The following is a 27,646-nucleotide window of genomic DNA, read 5'->3' on the forward strand; positions in this document are numbered from 1 at the left end:
CAGCGTACATTTCAAATAAAATTTAAAAAATGTCACTTTTTTAAAAATAATTTTTTATTTCATGCAATGTTTTATTTCTGTGCCGTCTTCAAGTATGCCCCAGTACTTACGCTTGGAGAGGACATGAACTTCGGAAATACCTTATCTAGCTTAAAACAGCCCTCTTTTCACCGACCATTCCCATTTCAATGAGTTTGTTGTATCCTTCTTCGTTCGTCATGAGTGCGTCAATGTTCTCATAGTAAACCTTCACTTTGGATTTGACTTCGGAGAAGAATTGTTGTAGTTGTCAAGGACTGCTTTTGCGAACTGAGGGTAAGACCAATGTTCGACAATAGGTTTTAATGTGGTTACTAAGCCACTTTGACCTTGAGTGAATTCGTACTTCAAAACAAAAGGAGAAAACCTTTCAACAAAGTTGTCGACCTTCTCATAATGTTTACTCTTCATCTCTTGAGGTTTCTTAATGGAATATCCCCATGTCGAATTCATAAGCAATTTGAGTGTCATTGCAAGTTTGGGGTTTGAAGCTTTCCTAATATCATACAGTTGTTGTATGACTTTTCCAACTGTATAGTTCCTTCCGGGAACTCACCATCTTCGTTTGGAATTCCAGTCGGAATATATTGGACAAACCTCATGTACGCAGCGTTAAGGTCGACATAGTATATCTTTTCGTTTGAGTCGAACTTGTCGCAACCAATTGGTCCAGTTTGTGGAAATTCAAGTGAGTCTCTTATCTTCTGAGAAACTTCTCCTGTTATCTCATAAACATCGTCGAAGCAACCTGTTTCATATAAAACCTTCTGACCTAACTCAGATGCTCTCCAATACAATTTGACGTCAATTGGATGTCTCAATGGAAGTTTATTTATAGCATCTTGAAGTTCTTGCAACCTCATTGGAAGTTCTTCTGGTTCAGGTTGGTATCCGAACAATCCAACTCCTTGTGGAATTGTGTACTTCTTTTGTACTAGAACTTTGTCTGGAACAACTTTTGGTCTTGCTAACAGTGAAAAGTTTGTTTCGTCTTTTGGTACAAAACTTTCTGTAAGCTTGTCATCTGGAATTGTTCCAACAAACCTTTCTCGAAAAGAATGTTTACAGCTCTGACAATGTTGCACTTGCCTTTTCCGAACAATGGGTTTGTAAGACTTTCGTTCAACATGAAGTGGTTGTGGACAATTACAATCTTCAACCATGGTAAATTGAACTCAACAACATAGTCGTCATGTGAAGAACCTTTAGCTGTAGGTATGTTGACTTGGATATTGACATTTGCCAACGGTGCAATTTTTGCCAATTGACCTCTGAGCATGTACCTTGTCTTCACACATGACTCAAGATACTTCATCTTCTCATCTGTAACAAGACCAGAGTTCCTGAGACATGTAAGAATACAAGGTTCATTGACAATTGTTTCAATTGAATTGTAAATTCCATACCTTGTCAAGTCAATGTCAGACTTATTTATGAAGGGAAGTATCCAGCATGTTGTCTGACTGCTTGAGGGTTAGGTTCATGCCATTCGAACTTGACACTTGCAATTCTTCAATTGCATTCAAAATGTCTGAGTCTGAGTCAACCATTTGTTCTCTCTTTGTAGTCTTGAAAGCGTCAAGAAGTTTGCGGCTGTTTGTTCATTGCCATGTGCATAGTAAATGTGACCATCCAAATCTGTTATGGTCAATCTGAGATTGTGTCCTTTCTTATTTCCGTCTTGAATTGCAGCAAGTACTCCCATGAAGCCTTCTTTGTTCTTTCCTTCGTCAAAGTTTACTGTAAAGGTTCGACCAGATGTAATTTGACTTCTAACTTCACGATACTTTTCATATGCATATCTTGTTCTTTCCATGGGAGCATGTGTGTCTTCACCTTTTCCTTTTTTCCTTCTCAAAGGATGCAATTGTTCGTCATGTTTCCAGTAGAATCTGGCAAAGCCGTCGTGTCCTTCAACTTGAGGTTCACTAAACATCGAAAGGCATGTCCATAAGACGTTCTTCTTCTAACTCTCTAGTCTGTTTGGATAATTGGCACGTGCTGTTTCCAAATCCATTTCGTAGCGAAGACCAGACAATTTGTCATAGACTTTTATGGGTCTTCCCTTCCTATATTTAAAATTCTTCGAAACTCTCCAACCATATCTTTGTAACTCTGCTTTTATTCTAGCAGACTTTCTATCCATTCTATATGGGGCATTTTTATAAAAATAAAAAAATATTTTTTTCTTTACTTTACATAACCGCCTGCTGCATAAGTCTTTGACGCCAACCCATACCAGCTAATGAAGGTTGACTTGGTTTAGTTTGGAAACTAAACTTTGGTTTTGGTTTATCTTCAGTTTTTGGTTTCTCTTCTTCTATCGGTTTTTCGTCACTTTTTGGTTCCTCTGACTTTACTTCACTTGCAGGAACAGTTGTGTCGTCAACATCTTCATAAATATCATATGCCATTTGTTTTTGTTTTCCTTTCAACTTTTTGTGTTTGTTGTAAAGTTTAGAATATTTCGACTCTAAGTCAATGAGATGTTCTATAATGAACTGTTGGTCAGTGAAGTAAACTTTTCCATCTGTTGTCTCGAAAGCTCCTTCAGACTTCAATATTTTTATTTGTGAGAGTCTGTTTCTTTTTTGAGATACTAGCCGTTCCATTTCTATGAAAAGTGACTTTGTAGTTAGGGTTTGTATTTCCAGACCTGGCACTTTCTATTATTGAATTTTTCTCTTCATCTGTAAGTTCTTTGACAGGTTTTGACAATGGTTCTGAACTTTTTGTTTGTGGTGTCAAATCTACGGTTTCAATTCTTCGGTCATTTTCAGGTCCGTAAAAAATTTTAGTTTGGTTTGTTTTCAACTGGTTGTTGTTGTTTTTTAAGTCGGTCTAAAACTTCCTGAGGTATAGGAAGAACTTGACAAACACGTGGTGTAACTGCTGGAAGTCGACAAATCCATCTTGAACCCATTTGTCTCAATGCTGTATTGTTCATTTCATCTCAGTAAAAAATTTTACATTCCCCACGTTTGAGGTGGTTGCGGTTGGTTATTGTTTACCCACTGTTGTGCATGGTTATATCCTCTGTTAAAGAATCTTTCACCTTGGTCCATATAGTGTCCTGCTTGGTTATAGTAGTCATTTGCTTTGTTATAATAGTTTCCTGCTTGTCTTCCTACATTGTCCATCCATCCTTGAACTTTTCCTCTTGTTTCAGGATTTGGAATAAGATTTGCTGCATCTCGTGCTACCTCCCAACCTTTCTGTACAGTTTGTATAATAGGTTGTGCTTTCTCTTTAAGTATACCTAATGTACTCAAAATCTTCCTTCCAATTCCAAATGCACCTCTAGCTATTGTTCCCACTGCGGGTAAAAATCTGGATGCAACTCCTGCTAATGCGCCAAATAAACCCATTTCTTATAGGGTAAAAAATGACGAATCCAAACAAGGACCCCTATGTTTCTAAAGCGACAAAGAAAGCACTCATGATAAAAATCTTTAGTTCAACACCAAATGCTTGGTTTATGGATATCTTGGAAAACATTCCGAGGTATAGAGAAGATGGACCACCATACTGGTTAATATTTGTTGGTCAAAACACAAGATACTGTGAAGCCATACCATTACAGTCCAAAGCTATTTTAGATATCTTAGCAGCTTTGACAATATTCGTTGACAAATACCATCCAACAAAACTGACATCTGACTGTGAAAGTTCTTTCAAATCAGATGATGTAAAAAACTATCTGCGTTCAAAAAATGTAAACCAATATTTCATTGTCGACCAAAACCATTCTGCTCTTGGTGTCATTGACGGATGTATAAAAATGTTAAGAGACTTAAACCAACCACAAGGTGGTGAAGCAAATGAAATGTCATATGACGACAAGTATAGACACTTCTCCATGGCAAAGATGAGACAAGTTTTAAATATTTACAATAACCGTAAACAAAAAGGTTTGGGAAACCACTCCCCCGAAGAAATGAAAAACAACCCTGACTTAGAGAAAGACTATATATTTAATAATTTAGTCAAAAGAGACAAACAAGAAAGAATGCCGGGGTTCAAACTTCAGAAAGGTGACAAAGTAAAAATAGAAATACCTAAACGCGACCCATATGAAAATACTATTGACTATGACAACAATGGGAACTCGACAGGTACTCACATTCGTGTTCGTAAAATAGAAGAAAGTATACAAGAGAATATTATGAAGTTTTAGGCAAACATGGCAAAATGTACACACTGCAAGCAGAAGATAAAACTACTATTGTCAGACCTCGTTTCAAACTTGTCAAAGTTCAAGGTGGTATACTTTCAAAGACAGTTCCTAACAAATATAAGACAACTCCTGACGAATATGCTAAAGAAGTTGAAAATGACGACTAAGCAATTCTATACCATGCGTAAACTGTCATGTAAGGTGGCATGTATTCTTTACTTTGTCCGTTGTTTGCGTATATCCTGTAACGCGATGTGTATGGTCTCCTTCTCCCCAAGTGTCATCCCAGTAACAATTTATAGCAAACTTAACGTCGTCTTTAACATCATATCCTTTACCTTTTGTCATTCCTGTCCAATCCCAATATCTATGCTTATGCCAACCTTCTTGAGATGTACTTAAATCTATGTAGTGACTGTGTGCAGGTAAATTTGCACCTGAAATCGTTTTACTTCCACCTGTTTCCTTTGAAGAGTTTGCACAATACAAAAACCTGTCGACTATTTGTTCCCATGCACCAACACCAAACATTGCTTGAGGACCTCTTACATCCATAGATGTATAAATAGAACCTACTGGGTTCATTAAATCAAACATATGAGATAATATAGGATTGTCTCTTTTGAACTTAAAATATAGTGCAACCATTTCAGGTTTCTTCTGGTTTGTGTCAGAATATTTTTTATAATATAATCTTATGTTTTCAGGGTAGGTAAAGTCTTGACTATAATATTTATTTTTGTCATCTGTATAATAATATACTATTCTCGTTTTTTCTATTGCATTATATCTTTTATATCTATAATAATCTAAATATAATGTTAACTTTTGTTCATCTGCATGTAGTGCTCCGCCGTCATATCCATAGTCATAATAATATGGTACTGGAGCTGGGTCAGGCAATGTCATATCTGTCATTTCATAAACTCTTAAATATTTCTTTTGTTCGTCTCCATATAAGTTTAAGTAACAGTTGTTGTCTAATGGAACTTTAACTTGTGTACCATCATTCTTTATATAGCTTACATACATTTCATTGTTATTTTTCGGAATGAGTTTATACCGTATACCATTTCTTAAGGACTGTACAAACTCCCATCTAAAATATTTATTTTCTTCATTGACAGAAAAGTCACCAACAATAGTTTCAATATTTTTTGTTGTTCCTATCAAACTTTGGTATATTTCATTCACATATTCCTTATCTGCTTTATTTTCAAGGCTAACGTTTAAGTCTGTTATTTCAGATATAGAATGTGTATGTCCAACGGCACTTTTCCTGTTTAAGGTTTCTTGTAAGTTTGTAATATTTGCAATGGTATGTGTATGTCCAACGTCACTTTTCCTGTTTAAGGTTTCTTGTAAGTTTGTAATATCAGATATAGAATGTGTATGAGTCTTATCTGCTTTTGTCTCTAATGTTTCCTTAAGACTTGGTATTTGGTTAATATAATGTATATGAGTCTTTTTAGAATATTCGTTTTCAGCTCTTGTCACTTCACTTGACATTTTATTGTCAACATATGTTTTGTCTGCTAGTTCAGGATGAGTATGTTCTTTTGTTGCATAAGCATTGTTAGCTCTTTCTTCTTCTTTTGCTATTGCATCGTCTACATATTCTTTGTCAGCTTTGTTGTCAACATCTGCTTTCAAAAGAAGTTCATTTATAGGTTTCTCGTTTAAAGTTCCTTTTGTTGGATTTATACAGACAGTATTGTTCTTCTTGTCTTGAAATAGAAACTCATCTGTCATTGGGTTTAATGTCAGTTTTAAGTTTCCTTCTTTCAATGACTCAGATATCTTAGAATAGTTTGAAAAGTTTGTTGTGTTCTTATTTAGAGCTTGCATAATGAGTTGTCGGTTGTGTTGTATTTCTCTCATAGACGCTGTTTCATTTGACATTTTTATTCTAGATAAAATATGCTTCCAATAGAAAAAGAAAATTCAAGAGTTGCTACAACTAAACCATTAGATGAACTTTTTACTAATGTCGGTCAAAAGTTTAGACAGAGACCGTAAAGCATGAAGGCTATCGTTTTGACTACCATTAAGATGGTTAAGAGACCCATCTGTCACAAAAGCTATTGGCTTTCGTAGAATGAAGTTTGTGTCTGTAGAAGATAAAAGTTTTCCATTTATTGTAAGGTTTCATATAGATTATATATCTGAAGGGAAACGAAAAATGTGGGAAGAAATTGAGCTAATACAAGTTGACCTTTCATCTTCTCTACAGACTGCGTTAAAAAATATAGAAGATAAAATAAATTCATGTTATGCAAAATATGCTGATGAATATGCAAATACCGAGAGCACACTTTATGTGAGAATTGTATATGACAAACAAAATTCACAAGTGTCATTTCAAATCTACGAAAACAATCCAAATAAAGACGAACAAATATATACAGAATTCACTGCAATGTCATGGTATTATTTGCAAAGAATGTTAAATCAGAAAGTCGAACTTCCTTTAGCAAATATTTACAGTCGATATGCAAGAGATGAACCATATTTATTTAAAGATGTTTTCGACCCAGCTGCTATTATTGTTCATGCTTCATTTTCTGGCGCCCAAAACTCTTTCTTATGCTTGGCAAATGACTTTTACGAAAAACCTACAAAGTTATACGAACCACCAAGTGGAAGTATTTCAGACTTTCAAGTATGGTTTACTACAGATGGAAGAAAAAGAATAATTCCATTATACCATGCGTTTTACTTAGAACTTAGTTTCATATACAACTACTATCGAACGGTAAAAATATAATTTTTTAATACGGTTGAGGTGTTGGATTTGGTTGCCAACTAGACTGTGGTGCAGGTTCAGGCTGTTGTATAACAGGAGCTTGTTCTTCTGGTTCAGGGTCTTTAGGTATAATACCAACGAACTGACCTACTCTTTTACCAATATTTTTGACACCGTTCCATACTCCTCTTCCGACAGATTTTATTCCATTCCATATACCTCTTCCAACTCTTCTGAAAAGTTTCCAATACTACTGAAGAAACCCATTTTACTATATGTAAAAATCTAATGTCCGCCTAGTCTCTTACGTTTCCTGTTGAGTTCCATAGCATTCTTTAACTGGAGCTCATACATTCTGTTTCTCCTCTGGTAGAAAACATATTCTGGGTCAACTCCTGTGTTCGCGTCATCTGCATAAAGTTGTTTATATCCCACTTCAGGGTTTGTATAAAACTCTTTCCATCTCATATTTGCATACCATGGTGGCAAACCTAACGCAGCGTCATTTGACATGGCAGTTTGCATTTGTACATCTGTTGGCACTTGACCATAGTTTGCCATTGCAGTTTGTATTCTAACTTCATTTGGAATATTCTCTGGGTTTGGTTGTCCAGGTTGCTGTGCATTCGCTAAGTTCTGTGCGTCCATTTAATATTAGATAAAAATATCTCTTACGAGTACATATACTGAACATTTGCAGGCATTGGTTCATCTTCATATTCTCTGTACTTTTCTGCCACGTCAAATAAATAAATGACACAATGGAAAAAACCTAAAACAAGTAGTCCTATTTCAAACCACATTTACTTACTAATAAAATTTCTTTATTGTGACACTTTCTCCCGTTTATAGGACCTCTCTCATATTCTATCTTGTCATATATAAACTCATAGTCATGTATGTCCTCTAACCATCTCATAACGGTTTCCAAACCACTTTTATCGGATGTAAAGTAAAAGCATGGATGGCTATGTATAACGTCTAAAGTTTCTAAAGAGTCTCTCAAAGTCCAGTCTACTTGGTATTGAAAATCCCATGTGTTATAGAACGGCGGGTCCACTATAAGAAAACATTTTCCTTGTCTTTATATTTTCATACAATCTGTCCAATGACATCTCACAAAACTCTATACCCTCAATATATTTTTCTATGTTCTCTTTGAAAACATTTGTATAGTTAAGATATAAAACTTTTGACATAAGTGTTTCAATGTCATGAACTCTTATAGCACCACTATATAATAGTCTAGCAGATATACTATTCCAGTCTATATATTCTGCTTTTTTCAAAACCTCTCTCACAATATTTTTCTTATCTAATGGTATACGTTCCATCTTACCTATAGGTATCTTTTCTTTTAACTCTTTCAATATATTGTTTGTGTCTGGAATATGTTTGAGACGGTCCATATAGTTGTCGAAGTCATTGCATATAATCTTTGAGTCTGGGAATATTGTATGACATAAATGGGATATATAGAAACTTCCACCGAACAAATCTACAAATGTTAGACCATTCGGTAGTTTCTTAAGTTCTCTCAATATAATATCTTTACATCTACTCTTATTTCCAAAGAACGGTAACGGTGGTTTTGTAAAATTCATTTATATATAATAATAAAAATGTTTTTTACCCGAAAAGTGACAGAAAAGTGACAAAGCATGAAAACATATATAATTTGTGAAAAGTGAAACAAAAAGTGACATTTTTAAAAGTGACATCATTAATATGATGTAAATAACAACGGTTTTGGTTTTGTCACCGGCTGGTCGGCTGGGGTTCGGTCCTCCTCTTGGGTCTTGGGCAAAATTCTTAGGGCTAGAGGGCACGAAGTGCCTGGAAGCCCCACTTCCTTTTTTTTTTTTTATACATTCAAGAAAGACTATAAATGAAGATTTTTCTATTTTTTTCATTCTAAAACATCTTTTTTTGGATAATTTTTTTTTAATAAATATGTAAGAAAGATTGAAGAAAAAGTAAATTTACTTTAAGAAAATTCGTTTTACATGATGTAAGACCCATAACAACTATAAATATTCAATTATTTAAAATAAAAAAAGAAAAACAGATTAAATGTATCTCACATCAAAATCCATTGACCTAAGGATGTTAAGTTTCTGTTTTTAAAAGTTGATATTTTTTTTTAATTTTAAGAAAATTAATAGCATGTTATTAGACAATAGGAGTGTAATGATATTGACTAAACAGAAATGAGAGAATAGAGATATAATTTTGATAAGCAATATTGCGAACAAATTCTGAAGTAAAATCGCGATCAATAATTGAAAATTACGATCATGTACTGAAAAATGACGATCGAATTGAATGAATAGAATTATATCTAAGAAAAAATAAATTGTATTTAGAAGATGAACAAAGAAAGAAAAAAAAAAAAAAAAAAAGGTAGTGGGGCTTCCAGGGGCTGCGCCCCTTCTAGCCCTGAAGATGTTTAGTATAAATGAAGTTTTTATTCGGAGGGCTTCCAGGCGCGTTGCGCCCTCTAGCCCCGAAGATGTTTAGTATAAATTAAGTTTTTATTCGGAAAATTGTTAGTCTTCTGGGTCGAAAACATTATATAATGTGTCGCTTTTCACAAATTATATATGTTTTCATGCTTTGTCACTTTTCTGTCACTTTTCGGGTAAAAACATTTTTATTATTATATATAAATGAATTTTACAAAACCACCGTTACCGTTCTTTGGAAATAAGAGTAGATGTAAAGATATTATATTGAGAGAACTTAAGAAACTACCGAATGGTCTAACATTTGTAGATTTGTTCGGTGGAAGTTTCTATATATCCCATTTATGTCATACAATATTCCCAGACTCAAAGATTATATGCAATGACTTCGACAACTATATGGACCGTCTCAAACATATTCCAGACACAAACAATATATTGAAAGAGTTAAAAGAAAAGATACCTATAGGTAAGATGGAACGTATACCATTAGATAAGAAAAATATTGTGAGAGAGGTTTTGAAAAAAGCAGAATATATAGACTGGAATAGTATATCTGCTAGACTATTATATAGTGGTGCTATAAGAGTTCATGACATTGAAACACTTATGTCAAAAGTTTTATATCTTAACTATACAAATGTTTTCAAAGAGAACATAGAAAAATATATTGAGGGTATAGAGTTTGTGAGATGTCATTGGACAGAGTTGTATGAAAAATATAAAGACAAGGAAAATGTTTTCTTTATAGTGGACCCGCCGTTCTATAACACATGGGATTTTCAATACCAAGTAGACTGGACTTTGAGAGACTCTTTAGAAACTTTAGACGTTATACATAGCCATCCATGCTTTTACTTTACATCCGATAAAAGTGGTTTGGAAACCGTTATGAGATGGTTAGAGGACATACATGACTATGAGTTTATATATGACAAGATAGAATATGAGAGAGGTCCTATAAACGGGAGAAAGTGTACAATATAAAGAAATTTTATTAGTAAGTAAATGTGGTTTGAAATAGGACTACTTGTTTTAGGTTTTTTCCATTGTGTCATTTATTTATTTGACGTGGCAGAAAAGTACAGAGAATATGAAGATGAACCAATGCCTGCAAATGTTCAGTATATGTACTCGTAAGAGATATTTTTATCTAATATTAAATGGACGCACAGAACTTAGCGAATGCACAGCAACCTGGACAACCAAACCCAGAGAATATTCCAAATGAAGTTAGAATACAAACTGCAATGGCAAACTATGGTCAAGTGCCAACAGATGTACAAATGCAAACTGCCATGTCAAATGACGCTGCGTTAGGTTTGCCACCATGGTATGCAAATATGAGATGGAAAGAGTTTTATACAAACCCTGAAGTGGGATATAAACAACTTTATGCAGATGACGCGAACACAGGAGTTGACCCAGAATATGTTTTCTACCAGAGGAGAAACAGAATGTATGAGCTCCAGTTAAAGAATGCTATGGAACTCAACAGGAAACGTAAGAGACTAGGCGGACATTAGATTTTTACATATAGTAAAATGGGTTTCTTCAGTAGTATTGGAAACTTCTTCAGAAGAGTTGGAAGAGGTATATGGAATGGAATAAAATCTGTCGGAAGAGGAGTATGGAACGGTGTCAAAAATATTGGTAAAAGAGTAGGTCAGTTCGTTGGTATTATACCTAAAGACCCTGAACCAGAAGAACAAGCTCCTGTTATACAACAGCCTGAACCTGCACCACAGTCTAGTTGGCAACCAAATCCAACACCTCAACCGTATTAAAAAATTATATTTTTACCGTTCGATAGTAGTTGTATATGAAACTAAGTTCTAAGTAAAACGCATGGTATAATGGAATTATTCTTTTTCTTCCATCTGTAGTAAACCATACTTGAAAGTCTGAAATACTTCCACTTGGTGGTTCGTATAACTTTGTAGGTTTTTTCGTAAAAGTCATTTGCCAAGCATAAGAAAGAGTTTTGGGCGCCAGAAAATGAAGCATGAACAATAATAGCAGCTGGGTCGAAAACATCTTTAAATAAATATGGTTCATCTCTTGCATATCGACTGTAAATATTTGCTAAAGGAAGTTCGACTTTCTGATTTAACATTCTTTGCAAATAATACCATGACATTGCAGTGAATTCTGTATATATTTGTTCGTCTTTATTTGGATTGTTTTCGTAGATTTGAAATGACACTTGTGAATTTTGTTTGTCATATACAATTCTCACATAAAGTGTGCTCTCGGTATTTGCATATTCATCAGCATATTTTGCATAACATGAATTTATTTTATCTTCTATTTTTTTAACGCAGTCTGTAGAGAAGATGAAAGGTCAACTTGTATTAGCTCAATTTCTTCCCACATTTTTCGTTTCCCTTCAGATATATAATCTATATGAAACCTTACAATAAATGGAAAACTTTTATCTTCTACAGACACAAACTTCATTCTACGAAAGCCAATAGCTTTTGTGACAGATGGGTCTCTTAACCATCTTAATGGGTAGTCAAAACGATAGCCTTCATGCTTTACGGTCTCTGTCTCAAACTTTTGACCGACATTAGTAAAAAGTTCATCTAATGGTTTAGTTGTAGCAACTCTTGAATTTTCTTTTTCTATTGGAAGCATATTTTATCTAGAATAAAAATGTCGAAAGATATTGCTTCCATGAGAGAAATACAACACAACCGACAACTCATTATGCAAGCTCTAAATAAGAACACAACAAACTTTTCAAACTATTCTAAGATATCTGAGTCATTGAAAGAAGGAAACTTAAAACTGACATTAAACCCAATGACAGATGAGTTTCTATTTCAAGACAATAAGAACCATACTGTCTGTATAAATCCAACAAAAGGAACTTTAAACGAGAAACCTATAAATGAACTTCTTTTGAAAGCAGATGTTGACAACAAAGCTGACAAAGAATATGTAGACGATGCAATAGCAAAAGAAGAAGAAAGAGCTAACAATGCTTATGCAACAAAAGAACATACTCATCCTGAACTAGCAGACAAAACATATGTTGACAATAAAATGTCAAGTGAAGTGACAAGAGCTGAAAACGAATATTCTAAAAAGACTCATATACATTCTATATCTGAAATAACAGACTTAAACGTTAGCCTTGAAGAGAAGGTAGATAAGGGACTTATGGCTAGTGTGTTAGTGAAGAAGGCGGATAAGGAATATGTGGATGAAAAAGATAAAGAAATTATAGAAAAGGTTGAATGGTATCATGAACGGACATCGAAGATTTTAAAAACTAAAGCTGATACAGGATGGGTTTCAGGATGTTTAGACCTTAAAGCAGATAAAACTTATGTTAACGATGAGTTAGAGAAGAAAGCAAATAAGACTCATACACATAACATTTCTGACGTAAATGAACTTCAAGAAAAGTTAGATGACAAAGCAGACTCGAAATGGATAGCTGGATATGTAGATGCAACAAAAGAATATATTTTCGCATGGACAGAAGGAACATACGCACAAAAATATCATAGACATAACATTTCTGACGTAAATGAACTTCAAGAAAAGTTATATGACATTGTGCTTCTAAGACAGGAACTCAATGTGCTTAAACAAAATTTGCCGAATCTTATTTACCCGGTTGGCTCATTATATGTTTCAATGAACTCTACCAGACCAGAAGTAGTACTTGGTGTTGGAACTTGGACTCAAATAGTCGACAGGTTTTTGTATTGTGCAAACTCTTCAAAGGAAACAGGTGGAAGTAAAACGATTTCGGGTGAAAATCTACCTGCACATAGTCACTACGTAGATTTAACTACATCTGAAGCAGGTTGGCATAAGCATAGATATTGGGATTGGACAGGAATGACAAAAGGTAAAGGATATGATGTTAAAGACAACGTTAAGTTTGCTATAGATTGTTACTGGAGTAACACTGAGGGAGGAGGAAGCCATACACATCGCGTTACAGGATATACGCAAACAACGGGACAAAGTAAAGAATACATGCCACCTTACATGACAGTTTACGCATGGTATAGAATTGCTTAGTCGTCATTTTCAACTTCTTTAGCATATTCGTCAGGAGTTGTCTTATATTTGTTAGGAACTGTCTTTGAAAGTATACCACCTTGAACTTTGACAAGTTTGAAACGAGGTCTGACAATAGTAGTTTTATCTTCTGCTTGCAGTGTGTACATTTTGCCATGTTTGCCTAAAACTTCATAATATTCTCTTGTATACTTTCTTCTATTTTTACGAACACGAATGTGAGTACCTGTCGAGTTCCCATTGTTGTCATAGTCAATAGTATTTTCATATGGGTCGCGTTTAGGTATTTCTATTTTTACTTTGTCACCTTTCTGAAGTTTGAAGCCCGGCATTCTTTCTTGTTTGTCTCTTTTGACTAAATTATTAAATATATAGTCTTTCTCTAAGTCAGGGTTGTTTTTCATTTCTTCGGGGGAGTGGTTTCCCAAACCTTTTTGTTTACGGTTATTGTAAATATTTAAAACTTGTCTCATCTTTGCCATGGAGAAGTGTCTATATTTGTCGTATATGACATTTCATTTGCTTCACCACCTTGTGGTTGGTTTAAGTCTCTTAACATTTTTATACAACCGTCAATGACACCAAGAGCAGAATGGTTTTTGGTCGACAATGAAATATTGGTTTACATTTTTTGAACGCAGATAGTTTTTAATATCATCTGATTTGAAAGAACTTTCACAGTCAGATGTCAGTTTTGTTGGATGGTATTTGTCAACGAATATTGTCAAAGCAGTTTTCACATCTAAAATATTTTTGGACCATAATGGTATGGCTTCACAGTATCTTGTGTTTTGACCAACAAATATTAACCAGTATGGTGGTCCATCTTCTCTATACCTCGGAATGTTTTCCAAGATATCCATAAACCAAGCATTTGGTGTTGAACTAAAGATTTTTACCATGAGTGCTTTCTTTGTCGCTTTAGAAACATAGGGGTCCTTGTTTGGATTCGTCATTTTTTACCCTATAAGAAATGGGTTTATTTGGCGCATTAGCAGGAGTTGCATCCAGATTTTTGCCCGCAGTGGGAACAATAGCCAGAGGTGCATTTGGAATTGGAAAGAAGATTTTGAGTACATTAGGTATACTTAAAGAGAAAGCACAACCTATTATACAAACTGTACAGAAAGGTTGGGAGGTAGCACGAGATGCAACAAATCTTATTCCAAATCCTGAAACAAGAGGAAAAGTTCAAGGATGGATGGACAATGTAGGAAGACAAGCAGGAAACTATTATAACAAAGCAAATGACTACTATAACCAAGCAGGACACTATATGGACCAAGGTGAAAGATTTTTAACAGAGGATATAACCATGCACAACAGTGGGTAAACAATAACCAACCTCAACCGCCTCAAACGTGGGGAATGTAAAATTTTTTACTGAGATGAAATGAACAATACAGCATTGAGACAAATGGGTTCAAGATGGATTTGTCGACTTCCAGCAGTTACACCACGTGTTTGTCAAGTTCTTCCTATACCTCAGGAAGTTTTAGACCGACTTAAAAAACAACAACAACCAGTTGAAAACAAACCAAACTAAAATTTTTTACGGACCTGAAAATGACCGAAGAAGTTGAAACGGTAGATTTGACACCACAAACAAAAAGTTCAGAACCATTGTCAAAACCTGTCAAAGAACTTACAGATGAAGAGAAAAATTCAATAATAGAAAGTGCCAGGTCTGGAAATACAAACCCTAACTATAAAGTCACTTTTCATAGAAATGGAACGGCTAGTATCTCAAAAAAGAAACAGACTCTCACAAATAAAATATTGAAGTCTGAAGGAGCTTTCGAGACAACAGATGGAAAAGTTTACTTCACTGACCAACAGTTCATTATAGAACATCTCATTGACTTAGAGTCGAAATATTCTAAACTTTACAACAAACACAAAAAGTTGAAAGGAAAACAAAAACAAATGGCATATGATATTTATGAAGATGTTGACGACACAACTGTTCCTGCAAGTGAAGTAAAGTCAGAGGAACCAAAAAGTGACGAAAAACCGATAGAAGAAGAGAAACCAAAAACTGAAGATAAACCAAAACCAAAGTTTAGTTTCCAAACTAAACCAAGTCAACCTTCATTAGCTGGTATGGGTTGGCGTCAAAGACTTATGGCAGCAGGCGGTTATGTAAAGTAAAGAAAAAAATATTTTTTTATTTTTATAAAAATGCCCCCATATAGAATGGACAGAAAGTCTGCTAGAATAAAAGCAGAGTTGCAAAGATATGGTTGGAGAGTTTCGAAGAATTTTAAATATAGGAAGGGAAGACCCATAAAAGTCTATGACAAATTGTCTGGTCTTCGCTACGAAATGGATTTGGAAACAGCACGTGCCAATTATCCAAACAGACTAGAGAGGTTAGAAGAAGAACGTCTTATGGACATGCCTTTCGATGTTAGTGAACCTCAAGTTGAAGGACACGACGGCTTTGCCAGATTCTACTGGAAACATGACGAACAATTGCATCCTTTGAGAAGGAAAAAAGGTAGTGCAGAGGATGGTCATGCTCCCATGGAAAGAACAAGATATGCATATGAAAAGTATCGTGAAGTTAGAAGTCAAATTACATCTGGTCGAACCTTTACAGTAAACTTTGACGAAGGAAAGAACAAAGAAGGCTTCATGGGAGTACTTGCTGCAATTCAAGACGGAAATAAGAAAGGACACAATCTCAGATTGACCATAACAGATTTGGATGGTCACATTTACTATGCACATGGCAATGAACAAACAGCCGCAAAACTTCTTGACGCTTTCAAGACTACAAAGAGAGAACAAATGGTTGACTCAGACTCAGACATTTTGAATGCAATTGAAGGAATTGCAAGTGTCAAGTTCGAATGGCATGAACCTAACCCTCAAGCAGTCAGACAACATGCTGGATACTTCCCCTTCATAAATAAGTCTGACATTGACTTGACAAGGTATGGAATTTACAATTCAATTGAAACAATTGTCAATGAACCTTGTATTCTTACATGTCTCAGGAACTCTGGTCTTGTTACAGATGAGAAGATGAAGTATCTTGAGTCATGTGTGAAGACAAGGTACATTCTCAGAGGTCAATTGGCAAAAATTGCACCGTTGGCAAATGTCAATATCCGAGTCAACATACCTACAGCTAAAGGTTCTTCACATGACGACTATGTTGTTGACAAAGACTTACCATGGTTGAAGATTGTAATTGTCCACAACCACTTCATGTTGAACGAAAGTCTTACAAACCCATTGTTCGGAAAAGGCAAGTGCAACATTGTCAGAGCTGTAAACATTCTTTTCGAGAAAGGTTTGTTGGAACCAATTCCAGATGACAAGCTGACAGAAACTTTTGTACCAAAAGACGAAACAAACTTTTCACTGTTAGCAAGACCAAAAGTTGTTCCAGACAAAGTTCTAGTACAAAAGAAGTACATAATTCCACAAGGAGTTGGATTGTTCGGATACCAACCTGAACCAGAAGAACTTCCAATGAGGTTGCAAGAACTTCAAGATGCTATAAACAAACTTCCATTGAGACATCCAATTGACGTCAAATTGTATTGGAGAGCATCTGAGTTAGGTCAGAAGGTTTTATATGAGACAGGTTGCTTCGACGATGTTTATGAGATAACAGGAGAAGTTTCTCAGAAGATAAGAGACTCACTTGAATTTCCACAAACTGGACCAATTGGTTGCGACAAGTTCGACTCAAACGAAAAGATATACTATGTCGACCTTAACGCTGCATACATGAGGTTTGTCCAATATATTCCGACTGGAATTCCAAACGAAGATGGTGAGTTCCCGGGAAGGAACTATACAGTTGGAAAAGTCATACAACAACTGTATGATATTAGGAAAGCTTCAAACCCCAAACTTGCAATGACACTCAAATTGCTTATGAATTCGACATGGGGATATTCCATTAAGAAACCTCAAGAGATGAAGAGTAAACATTATGAGAAGGTCGACAACTTTGTTGAAAGGTTTTCTCCTTTTGTTTTGAAGTACGAATTCACTCAAGGTCAAAGTGGCTTAGTAACCACATTAAAACCTATTGTCGAACATTGGTCTTACCCTCAGTTCGCAAAAGCAGTCCTTGACAACTACAACAAATTCTTCTCCGAAGTCAAATCCAAAGTGAAGGTTTACTATGAGAACATTGACGCACTCATGACGAACGAAGAAGGCTATAACAAACTCATTGAAATGGGAATGGTCGGTGAAAAGATGGGCTGTTTTAAGCTAGATAAGGTATTTTCCGAAGTTCATGTCCTCTCCAAGCGTAAGTACTGGGGCATACTTGAAGACGGCACAGAAATAAAACATTGCATGAAATAAAAAATTATTTTTAAAAAAGTGACATTTTTTAAATTTTATTTGAAATGTACGCTGAGTTTGTTGGAGAAGACCGTTGGGAAACTTGTTTGTTAGATGAGAAATATGAAATGGCATACCATTTTAAAACAATATATTTTTACATATATTAAATGCTTCAGGTTGAAAAACAAAGAACAAAAGTAGCAGATACAAAACCGTTAGACTATATCTTTACAAATGCTGGTAGGACTATTTCAGATGAAGAAATTTCATCCCGAGCATACAGGTTTGACTATCCAATTCGTTGGCTTCAAAGTCCTTCAGATGCAAAGGCAATAGGATTTAGAAGAGTTTTGTTTTCAAATAGAACTAACGCATTTATGTTCGCAGTATATTTTCATGGGCAGTATAAAGGTTCTGATGGTCTAATAGACAAATTTGACGAAATGAGAATCTTTACAGTTCGTTCAGACGAAAGTCTTGAGAAAACTCTAAATGACTTTCAAACTCAAATGAACAAATATTATTGGGAATTTCAAAAAAAATACAACTCTTTACTAAATGGAACATACTATCTGAAACTAGAATATGACAAGATGAACTCCACCGTTTCATTTCAAAAGATTGAAATTAACCCTCCAAGAGATACAGAGTTTTTATTTTGGGAAGTAGACAAACGTTCTTGGGCACAATTTCTTCGGTTACTAAACCAGAACGAACCATTACCACCAGATGGTCCATTTAAATTTATACTTCCACCAGCAGATTTGATGGTTTATAGAAACGTGTTTGACCCTCAAAATGTTATGTGTCATGCAAGTTTCAGTTCAAGCAACAATAGTTTTCTATGTATTGGTAAGGACTTTTATGACTTTGCTTCTAAATTCTACGAACCATCTAGTAACAGTTTCTCTGACTTTCAAGTTTGGTTCACAACAAATGGTGTGCAACATATTATTCCATTGTACTATGACTTTTATCTCGAATTGTCTTTCATATATAACTACAGAAAAGTGCTGAAAAAGTATTGAATGTGAAGATATTAGAAAATAACATTTTTTCTAACATCGTAGAAAACTCATGAAAACAATTTATTTTTGACACTTTCACAAAAAACATAAAAAAGTGAAGTTAAAATGAGATGTTTACTGAACTGGTTGGATGTCGCCTTCTGTAGTTATGTAGAATGGTTGACCCGAGAAGTGGAACAGTGCTCTGAGAATTTGGCTCATTCTTGGGAAAGGGTTCTCTCTGTTTGGAAGTTGTATCCAAGGACGCTTGGCAAAGAACTTGAGAAGAGCTTCTTTCTTTGCTTGCTTTATGTCGTCGTAGGCTGTCCCGTCTGGTATTTGAATTGGAATTCCAGTCGAAGTCTCGAGATTCAAGGCAGCCCTTCCAGTTATCCAACAGTTAACAAGCTTGCCTTTTACATTCTGCCTGAGGAAGTCTTTAACAAGCTCGTTAATTTCAATTAGGTAAATTGCCTCGTCGGTAGGTTCGACCTCGACCATTGCTACTGTCAGAAAAAGTACTGCTACTGTCAGAAAAAGTACTGCTACTGTCAGAAAAAGTACTGCTACTGTCAGTAAAAGTACTGCTACTGTCAGTAGCAGTACTGCTAGTAGCAGAGATTTTTATCGTTGTGGTCCGATGGTTAAGCCACCAACGAATGTCCCACGTCCCACCAACCGAGTCCAATCTCAATCCAGAAGAACCGAAAGCACCAGCCCCTGCACCTCAGTTCCAGCAATTCCAATCTCAATCCAAATTACTACCAGTTCCAATACAAATCGAAGAGAGACCAAGAGTTCGAAGAAGGTCTGAACCGCTTACGCAAAGAGTATGCTACAGCTCCAACCCTTGGATGTTTATGCAAAAACCTGCCCCACAATTCCAATCTCAGTCCAAGAGAGACCAAGACTTCGAAGAAGGTCTGAACCGCTTACGCAAAGAGTATGCTACAGCTCCAATTGAGAGAAAGTTGTTCCCGGACCAAAAAATAAAGTTTATGTTAGAATGTGAGATCTCACCTGTTTTTTCACCTCTTTTCTCACCCTCTTGAATTTGTCATGATTTCATCGTAAACTAAACGTAAATGTTTTGTGAAGAATATAGCAACCGCCGGAATTCAGACGGTTGCTTTTTATACAAAATTCATGCGGGAAATTCTTGAGTTTTGGTTGAAAGAATACGGTGGAGCCAAAAGTGGCTCGACCTCAAAACAAGCATTTTATGAGCTTACAAAGGGTGTTATGAATGAATTCAGCAACATACATCCTGACCTCGTTCATTTTGTTGATAAATTCAGTAAAAATATATTTTAGGTGAAGTGGTGACATCTCACCCGTTTTCTCACCTGTTTTCTCACCTCATGAATTTTCATGAATTTTATATATTAATGTTTTGTCGAAACTTCTTCATCGTAAATGTTTTGTCGAAACTTCTTCTTCGTAAATGTTTTGTCAAACATGAACGTAAATGTTTTGTCATGATTTCTTCATCGTAATGAGTGTAAATGACCCAAAAATATAATTTAGGTGAAGAGGTGACATCTCACCCGTTTTCTCACCTCTTTTCTCACCTCATGAATTTTCCCGAAATAAAAAATAAAGTTATTTTTATTTTTATTTATTTTTTTATTTTGTATAAAAGAACAGAAATGTCAACAATCGGCACAACAACAATTCAAACAACAGCACCAAACTCGTTAGTCATGAATCCAACATCTATGTTAGTAGAGATGAAAAGCTTCATTCCTTCTTCATATACTTTCGAAACAGAAATCCAGAAGATAAAGCAGGAACTTTTAACAAGTAATTTAGACTGTACCGCACAGAATGAAACAAATGAACAGTATCTTTATGAAATGCAGGACATTATTGACCATTTGCCTAAACTACCTGAAATCCAACAACAAAAACTCACTATTCCTGAATTCGACGAAATTGAAGTGAAACCAACTGACTCAGTAGAAATAAAGAAGTTCATACGAAAGGTAAATTATGAATTCCTTGGTTTTCATTGCAACCATAAAGTTATGGACAAAGATTGCGACATGTTATATAAGAACATCTCTGACATATATAAATCTGAAGAATTTAAGACCTACGACAACTTTGTTTCATTAGCTGCAAAATGTGTATGGCAGATAAGAGATGAAGATAGTAGGGGTACGGTATGGAACGAACAAATAAGACCCGCTATGTTTGAGTTAAAGAAAACCATTGACGCCTTAGTTGTTTTAGCAGGTAAGGTTTCAGAATATAACGCAAAAATGAACCCGCAATGTTCTAAATGTAAAGCAGCAATGAGGAGATATAACTACTCCGTCAAAGAGATAGAAAGAATGAGAAACGACTATGCAGATTTAAAGAAAGAAGCAGAGAAGCCAGCAGAAAATAAAATGAACATGTTAGAATTTCTGAACAAAAACTATCCAACAGCAGAAGATTTCCTATTATCTGACGTCAAGAAGAAGTATAAAGAAACTTTCGGTATCGTTAAAACATTCGATGTACTAAAAGAAGAAATAGAAGCTACGAAACTGTTTAAGATTTCAAATATACATCGTACAATTCATGTAAAACGGTTATAAAATAACAGGTGAGAAAACAGGTGAAAAAAGAGGTGAGATGTCACCTCTTCACCTAAACATTATTTTTTGCTGAATTCAGCAACAAAATTCTGAGTAAAATAATTTTTAGGGCTTGTGTCAAACCGTTGAGTTTTCACAAAATTTAAAAAATAACATTTACCATGTAAAACGCTTATAAAATAACTGAGGTGAGAAAACAGGTGAGAAAACGGGTGAGATGTCACCTCTTCACCTAAACTTTATTTTTGGGTCCTTTACGCTCATTACGAAGAAGAAGTCTTGACAAAACATTTACGAAGAAGTCTTGACAAAACATTTACGAAGAAGTCTTGACAAAACATTTACGAAGAAGTCTTGACAAAACATGTACGAAGAAGTCTTGACAAAACATTTACGAAGAAATCATGAAAATTCATGAGGTGAGAAAAGAGGTGAGAAAACGGGTGAGATGTCACCTCTTCACCTAAACATTATTTTTACTGAATTCAGCAACAAAATTCTGAGTAAAATAATTTTTAGGGCATATGCTTGCTTCCCTCGGAAAACCGAGAGAAGAGATTCCGTATGAAAATCATGAATTTCCTTAAGATAGAAAAAATAAAGTTAGTTTTATTTTTATTTATTTTTTTATTTTGTATGTAAAGACAGATATGTCAACAACAGAGAACACAACAACAGTTATAGTCCATGAAGCTATAAGTGAAGAATATGAGTACATACAGTTTAACAAACAGTTACGTCTCATTCGTTCGGTCAAAGATGACATGTACCAAATGCAAAGTATTTTGACAGCATGTTATGCTCCAGACACTAAACACGCAGACGACTGGTTCAAAAACCAAAGCACACAAGAACTTTTGAGTGAAATTTCTCTAGACCGAACTTTTTCGGTCTTGCATAAAACACATGAAAATCGTAAAAATTTGCCAATAAATTTAAGAGGATATTATGTACATAGACTTCTTGTAAATGCAGTTGCAATGTGGGCTTCGCCTCGTTATGCTTGGCATGTTTACAAACTTCTTGACGAAATTCATAGACAAGAACGTGAAGAGATGGAAAAGAAACTTCAAGCAAAAGATGAAGTCATTGAAGCAAAAGACAAAAGCATTCAGAAAAGAATACCACGTTCGGTACCAAAAGGAAAGGAAAAGAACTATAAGTATATGATTTATACTGAAGAGATGGAAAATGAAGAAGATAAAGATATGGTTATGTTGCATTTAGTCAGAAGAAACAACAAAAGCTTTTACGACCTTGCTAAGATTTACAAATCTGACAGAAATTGGTTCTATCGCGAAAACTTACCGATTTCAATGACTCCAAATGAAGATGTGAAACAAATAGTTCAAGATACGTTACCTCAAACACACTATGATATGAAAGGTTGTACAATACTTACCTTCAAAGAAGACTTACCGCTACTGAAAGAAAAAATAACAGAGTATTTTGACAACTTCAAACAAGTAGGGTAGATGCACTCTTTATTTTTCAAGCTTGACTTTTTACAATTTGAACTTTGTTTGCGTAGATATGAATTCTGAAAGAAGTATGAGGGTCTTGTATGACTTTGTACTTCTCCCATAGTTCATGTCTGTCAAACTTACCTGCCATGGACTCTTTCATAAGTTCCATGAAATCGTCTTCGGACAATCCGGGGAAAAGTATTATGTCAGTAAGTATTCTCTTTACATCCTTACTTAAACTCTTTGCTGTCTGTACACAAATGACAACTGAGATGTTAAAGTGTCTGAGCTTCTTAAGAATTCGACACATGTCTTGTTCTCTTTTCTTTAACAAAGGATGAGAAGCAAAGTCATCTAAGATAAGAAGACATCTATGAGGGTAAGTCTTCCAATCGTAAGATTGCAATTTCTTCGAAATGTATTCTATCTCTTTCTGTTTGTTTCTGAAGTGTTTCTTCTCTAATATTCTCTGCATTTCCTCATTTGGGTCTTTGAACTTCGAATTTATATACTCATTTATGGCATTATACTTCAAAACTCTTCTTTGGTACTTCTTTATCCAATCTAACAACTCAGTATCCTTTATACATACTAACTTAGACTTCTTTATAATATCTTTGAACGAATTGACGGTTTGGTCAAATTGACCAGAAGTCGAACAAATAACAACTAACTCATAGAATGGGTTCTTCTCATCTAGTTCTTGTTGTTGTGCAGCCATTTTAAGATAAGTGAAAGTCTTACCCGACCCAGGTGGTGCAATTAGACCTGTTATACCATTCTGAGCAAATAAGAACTTGTCATGTATAGGTTTTATTTGAGCATTTTCTAACTTCCTCTTGTTCTTGTTTAAAACATTCTCAAATTTCTTGTCAATGTCAGCAAACTTTTTTTCTAACATATTTTTAGAAAATTAAAATTTTTATCTTTTAGAAAATGTCTAGTGATTTCGCTATCTATATTCGAGACAAGCTTTTTGACTCTAAAACTTCTGTCGACCATAAAATCTTACATAGTGTAAACAAGAAAGGTGAATTTGTTCTAAAGTTCTGTTTCTGGGAATATGACAAGAACCATAAAACATTAAGCAGAGCAGTCTTAAAATTTGTCAATGACAGACTTGTTGACAGAGATGACGCCTCTTGGAGAGATGAAGTCCAACAAAACTTCTTAGAATGCAAAGAAGACACATGCGCTGTTCTTGAAGATGAAATAGAAAACAGAATAGATGAGCTATTAAAGGACAAAGAACTTTTACATAAATATGGTTGCGCCAAATTTGACATAACTCCACCAGAAAAGAAGAAGAGAGAAAAGAAAGAAAAGAAAGTAGAAGAAGAGAAGAAAGAACCTGAACAGTTCCAGAGAAAAAGAAATTTGACATGTAAAAATAAAATTTTATTTTTAGAACATTTCTGGTCAATGTCAATGTTCTCTTCCTCTTTAGGGGCAAACACTGGCTTAGACTCTAAAATCTTTTTACCCAATTTACCTTGAACTTCTACAACTTTAGACTCATAATATTCATAGTCGTCTGCTTTCTTTGGTTCATAAGGTATAACAAGTTTGTATGCTTTGCCTTCTTTAAGGTTTGAGAACCTTCTGTCAAAACTTTCTTTGACTGTTAACAAACCTTCTATGTCTAAGTCTTCAAATTTCGCACCATTTTTAGTCACAACAGCAAACTTAACTGGTTCGATGTTCCAAACTTTGCTGAATGAAGACTTTTCAAAATGGTAGAAGTAAACATTCAAATATGTGAATGGGTCTAGTTCTTCTTTAAGTCCTGACATGTACTTATTTACTGAGATGAATTTTGCCATCTTTTTCTATCGGATAAAAAAATATTTTTTTTAAAATTTACTCAGAAAAATTTTTCTTTGTATATACACCATTCTGAACATCTAAAAGACTTTTGACATTTGCCAAGAATGTTCGTTTAGAAGCTGCCATATAACCATATTCTTGACAATATTGTTTATACGAATCGTACAATGACCTTTCATCTAATGACACAAAGTCAGTTTCATCTATGAACAGTTCATAAACACTCTTGTTTGCTTCTAACAATGTTTGTCTCTCTTCTGTATGTGGAATTTGTCTTGGATTGAACTTAGAAATATCTAATGTCATGAAATATGAGAACAAGTGGTTGTAAAAGTCAGATGTCAAAGTTTCTGCTAAGTCGTCAAAATATTCTGTATCTTGCATATGAGCTTCTGACGTTCTGACAACTACATATCTTCTGTCAGAACTTTCTAACTTCATCGGAACAGTATTGTTTGAAACCATAATGAAGTTTGCAACATTTTCACAAACTCTTTGGTCTTTATACTTTCTTTCAACAACTCCAACTTTGTCTGTTATAAGACTCTTCAAAGCATCTGAGTTCAAAACTTTTGTTGTATCTATACTTTGAAGTTCATTGCAAACTATAAGTTTCATATTCTCAATTGAGGAGTTAAATTTACCGCAGATGTTTTCTAAGTTTGTCATATTCGGATTCGAATAACCTTCTAACAGTTTGCACAAAATATCTGTAAAGAATGTGTTCTTACCTGTTCCTTGTTTTCCAATTATAATGAGAGCAGTTTCATTTTTAGCACTTGGATGTTGTAAGATGTTTGCAAACCAACATAAGATATACTCATAAACCTTTTCGTTTCCATTGCATATAATTTCTTTGACATGGTCTAACCAAGCTTCTATAATATTTTCTTTCCATTCTACTTGTTCGTATTTATATCCAGTGAAGATAGAATAGAAGTTTGGAGAAGGTGTATAGAACTTTATACCTCGAACTGAAAAATCTTCTAACTTTGACAATAAGATATCCCAAGCATCTAACATCTTCATGCCAACTTGTACGACTTTTATTTTCTTAAGTTTCTGTCTACATTCTTGTTCAGACACTATTGTTGCTCTTGGTTTGTTAAAGACAACATCCCATTCTTTCATGACATAACATTCTGGGGCAGAGTCAACATAAATGACTAAACGTTTCAAATTCTCGACTGCTTTGTTATAGTCTCTAAATGGACACATATTTCTGAATGCTTGGAAGTCATAAAAATCTGAAACATCTATTCTGTACATTTTTATAAAAATAAAAAAAATATTATTTTTTTATTCTTGACTTTGTTGTTCCATTTGTTGCATTTGTTGTTCTTGAGCTATTTGTTGTTGAAGTTGTTCTTGTAATACAATACTTTCACCAGTTGCATCTTCCAATTCGAAACTTTCTGCCGTCATTGACAAATACATAGGACATAAAAGTTTTACAGGAACAAAGTTTGCGTCAACTAATGTCAACGTTATACTTGCCAAAGTGTTTGAGTTCACTAAGGTTGAAAATTCTGCATTCGAATGAACAATAGGCAAACCAGCAGAGAAAGTATTGTTTATACGCATAAGTATCTTTTGGTCATAATAGTTTCTGTCGACATTCGAATAACACTTTGAACCTAAGTTTGAAACAATATATAAGATTGGTGTGCTTAATGTCAATGGAATAGACATTCCTTGTATGACACCTTTTCCTGTTATAGGAAACTGTTGGTAGTAAAAACCAGAAAATAAGTTTTGTATTATAGCTCATATCGTTTATAGTAAACTCAGTCGGACATCCAAACATAATGAAACCTGCTCTAGTTGCAGCACATGTTACACCCGTCCTTAAAGTATTAAATAAGTCAACAAAACCTGTTGGTGGTATATCTGAGTAAGTATCTTCAAAGGAGTATTTTTTACCATTCACAACAATAAAGTCTTCTGGTGTCAAAAGAGCAAAACAGGCTTTAGTCGTCATTGTGTTTAAGGTTAGTTTACAATATCGTCCTTGAGGACTTTGTAAGTTTGTTGTTATAGAATTATATGACTCAGGGTTTTTAGTCGTAATAGTATAAACCATTATGTCTTCTGCCATTTATATATATTTAAAAGTTTTTCTGAAAGTGGAGAAGAACTTCATCTAAACTTTCACATGGCGTTTCTTGAAGTTCTCTGTCTAAGAAGTTCAAATATTTTGTAAAGACATAGAACTTTCCTTTGTCTACACGAACAAACAAAACAGGGTCTTTCATATCGTTCAAAAGTGTGTAAAGTCCTTTACATGAAATAAAGTCTATATTATTTTTCTTCAAACATCTTTCAAGAAGTTTTGACATTTTTACTTAGCAAATAAATTTTAATGAAATGTTGTGGTCGTCAAATATTTTTATAACGTCTGGGAAACTATATTTTAAGTTCAACGTTTCACCTCCTTTCATAACGTATATCTTGTCAATGACATTATATGAAACACCACAGCAACTAATGTCGGGTTCTATTTCTTTGATGTTTATATCGTCTGCCTCTGTCAAAAGTTTCAATAGTTCTTTCAAAATTTCATGAGGTGCAATGACATATGAGTTCACTTTTACAGGGTTGTGTTCGACCAAGTTTAACATTATACCTAAAGCTTGACAAATCTTCTCCTGAGTTTGAAGTTTGTCTTTCAGTTGTTGGTAGTCGTTTCGAATATCTGCAACAGAACTTAAGTCTCTGCTAACTTCAGGATATGTTGGTTCTTTTACAGGAACAATTGTTATACCATCTTCGTCTTCGTATGGTTTCCCCACTTCAACATCTCTGTCTTTGACATTGACAACAACACTTTGACTGTTTGTTTGAGTTGGTGAATTTAACTTCACATCTGCCACCGCCATTAAACCTTTTGAAACACTTACGCTTCTATTTTTTCGGAAATGACATTTTACTTAGAATAAAAAGATGGACGTATTCGGATATCTCTTCGAATTG

General features: G+C 34.6%; 16 protein-coding genes and 6 pseudogenes across 22 annotated transcripts, besides 3 other annotated features; 14 read left to right on the plus strand and 8 right to left on the minus strand.

Moving 5' to 3' along the window:
- Positions 1-5,686: part of a mobile genetic element that runs on past the window's edge.
- TVAGG3_0576460 lies at positions 55-510 on the minus strand (annotated as a pseudogene). The gene has a single exon. A coding segment is annotated over exon 1 (456 nt).
- On the plus strand, positions 3,425-4,296 carry TVAGG3_0576470 (annotated as a pseudogene). Its single transcript has one exon. A coding segment is annotated over exon 1 (872 nt).
- Positions 5,687-6,398: 712 nt separating the features above from the next.
- Positions 6,399-6,983, plus strand: TVAGG3_0576480 (uncharacterized protein; the record flags this gene model as incomplete). Its single annotated transcript, XM_051239041.1, has 1 exon — positions 6,399-6,983. One exon carries the CDS (start codon positions 6,399-6,401, stop codon positions 6,981-6,983), a length of 585 nt encoding a protein of 194 aa, XP_051096865.1.
- Positions 6,984-6,987: 4 nt separating this feature from the next.
- TVAGG3_0576490 lies at positions 6,988-7,229 on the minus strand (annotated as a pseudogene). The gene has a single exon. A coding segment is annotated over exon 1 (242 nt).
- An 18-nt stretch (positions 7,230-7,247) lies between these two features.
- TVAGG3_0576500 (uncharacterized protein) lies at positions 7,248-7,523 on the minus strand (the record flags this gene model as incomplete). The annotated part of the gene is made up of 1 exon (XM_001582154.2): positions 7,248-7,523. The coding sequence occupies one exon, from the start codon at positions 7,521-7,523 to the stop codon at positions 7,248-7,250; it is 276 nt and encodes a 91-aa protein (XP_001582204.2).
- A 1,304-nt stretch (positions 7,524-8,827) lies between these two features.
- Positions 8,828-9,345: a mobile genetic element.
- Positions 9,346-9,631: 286 nt separating this feature from the next.
- TVAGG3_0576520 (phage tail repeat-like family) lies at positions 9,632-10,088 on the plus strand (the record flags this gene model as incomplete). The annotated part of the gene is made up of 1 exon (XM_051239042.1): positions 9,632-10,088. A coding segment is annotated over one exon (457 nt), but the record flags the coding sequence as incomplete, so codon positions are not given.
- A 502-nt stretch (positions 10,089-10,590) lies between these two features.
- On the plus strand, positions 10,591-10,953 carry TVAGG3_0576530 (uncharacterized protein; the record flags this gene model as incomplete). Its single annotated transcript, XM_001582153.1, has 1 exon — positions 10,591-10,953. The coding sequence occupies one exon, from the start codon at positions 10,591-10,593 to the stop codon at positions 10,951-10,953; it is 363 nt and encodes a 120-aa protein (XP_001582203.1).
- Positions 10,954-10,971: 18 nt separating this feature from the next.
- On the plus strand, positions 10,972-11,214 carry TVAGG3_0576540 (serine threonine-protein phosphatase family; the record flags this gene model as incomplete). Its single annotated transcript, XM_001582152.1, has 1 exon — positions 10,972-11,214. The coding sequence occupies one exon, from the start codon at positions 10,972-10,974 to the stop codon at positions 11,212-11,214; it is 243 nt and encodes an 80-aa protein (XP_001582202.1).
- Positions 11,215-11,218: 4 nt separating this feature from the next.
- Positions 11,219-12,067, minus strand: TVAGG3_0576550 (annotated as a pseudogene). Its single transcript has one exon. A coding segment is annotated over exon 1 (849 nt).
- Positions 12,068-12,591: 524 nt separating this feature from the next.
- Positions 12,592-27,646: part of a mobile genetic element that runs on past the window's edge.
- Positions 14,445-14,845, plus strand: TVAGG3_0576570 (annotated as a pseudogene). Its single transcript has one exon. A coding segment is annotated over exon 1 (401 nt).
- Positions 15,038-15,622, plus strand: TVAGG3_0576580 (phage tail repeat-like family; the record flags this gene model as incomplete). The annotated part of the gene is made up of 1 exon (XM_051239043.1): positions 15,038-15,622. The coding sequence occupies one exon, from the start codon at positions 15,038-15,040 to the stop codon at positions 15,620-15,622; it is 585 nt and encodes a 194-aa protein (XP_051096867.1).
- Positions 15,668-16,066, plus strand: TVAGG3_0576590 (uncharacterized protein; the record flags this gene model as incomplete). The annotated part of the gene is made up of 1 exon (XM_051239044.1): positions 15,668-16,066. A coding segment is annotated over one exon (399 nt), but the record flags the coding sequence as incomplete, so codon positions are not given.
- On the plus strand, positions 16,955-17,806 carry TVAGG3_0576600 (DNA/RNA polymerases family; the record flags this gene model as incomplete). The annotated part of the gene is made up of 1 exon (XM_051239045.1): positions 16,955-17,806. The coding sequence occupies one exon, from the start codon at positions 16,955-16,957 to the stop codon at positions 17,804-17,806; it is 852 nt and encodes a 283-aa protein (XP_051096869.1).
- On the plus strand, positions 17,956-18,816 carry TVAGG3_0576610 (uncharacterized protein; the record flags this gene model as incomplete). The annotated part of the gene is made up of 1 exon (XM_051239046.1): positions 17,956-18,816. The coding sequence occupies one exon, from the start codon at positions 17,956-17,958 to the stop codon at positions 18,814-18,816; it is 861 nt and encodes a 286-aa protein (XP_051096870.1).
- On the plus strand, positions 19,455-19,847 carry TVAGG3_0576620 (uncharacterized protein; the record flags this gene model as incomplete). The annotated part of the gene is made up of 1 exon (XM_001582151.1): positions 19,455-19,847. One exon carries the CDS (start codon positions 19,455-19,457, stop codon positions 19,845-19,847), a length of 393 nt encoding a protein of 130 aa, XP_001582201.1.
- On the plus strand, positions 20,445-21,380 carry TVAGG3_0576630 (organellar and viral DNA polymerase type B; the record flags this gene model as incomplete). The annotated part of the gene is made up of 1 exon (XM_001582150.1): positions 20,445-21,380. The coding sequence occupies one exon, from the start codon at positions 20,445-20,447 to the stop codon at positions 21,378-21,380; it is 936 nt and encodes a 311-aa protein (XP_001582200.1).
- TVAGG3_0576640 (KilA, N-terminal/APSES-type HTH, DNA-binding family) lies at positions 22,031-22,855 on the plus strand (the record flags this gene model as incomplete). Its single annotated transcript, XM_001582149.1, has 1 exon — positions 22,031-22,855. The coding sequence occupies one exon, from the start codon at positions 22,031-22,033 to the stop codon at positions 22,853-22,855; it is 825 nt and encodes a 274-aa protein (XP_001582199.1).
- On the minus strand, positions 22,872-23,747 carry TVAGG3_0576650 (protein of unknown function, DUF4106 family; the record flags this gene model as incomplete). Its single annotated transcript, XM_001582148.1, has 1 exon — positions 22,872-23,747. The coding sequence occupies one exon, from the start codon at positions 23,745-23,747 to the stop codon at positions 22,872-22,874; it is 876 nt and encodes a 291-aa protein (XP_001582198.1).
- On the plus strand, positions 23,783-24,234 carry TVAGG3_0576660 (uncharacterized protein; the record flags this gene model as incomplete). The annotated part of the gene is made up of 1 exon (XM_051239047.1): positions 23,783-24,234. A coding segment is annotated over one exon (452 nt), but the record flags the coding sequence as incomplete, so codon positions are not given.
- Positions 25,102-25,942, minus strand: TVAGG3_0576670 (uncharacterized protein; the record flags this gene model as incomplete). The annotated part of the gene is made up of 1 exon (XM_051239048.1): positions 25,102-25,942. A coding segment is annotated over one exon (841 nt), but the record flags the coding sequence as incomplete, so codon positions are not given.
- TVAGG3_0576680 lies at positions 25,973-26,771 on the minus strand (annotated as a pseudogene). Its single transcript has one exon. A coding segment is annotated over exon 1 (799 nt).
- Positions 27,019-27,552, minus strand: TVAGG3_0576690 (protein of unknown function, DUF4106 family; the record flags this gene model as incomplete). Its single annotated transcript, XM_051239049.1, has 1 exon — positions 27,019-27,552. The coding sequence occupies one exon, from the start codon at positions 27,550-27,552 to the stop codon at positions 27,019-27,021; it is 534 nt and encodes a 177-aa protein (XP_051096873.1).

The sequence above is a fragment of the Trichomonas vaginalis genome, chromosome II (genome assembly GCF_026262505.1).
Source record: "Trichomonas vaginalis G3 chromosome II, whole genome shotgun sequence".
Classification (NCBI taxonomy): domain Eukaryota; phylum Parabasalia; order Trichomonadida; family Trichomonadidae; genus Trichomonas; species Trichomonas vaginalis.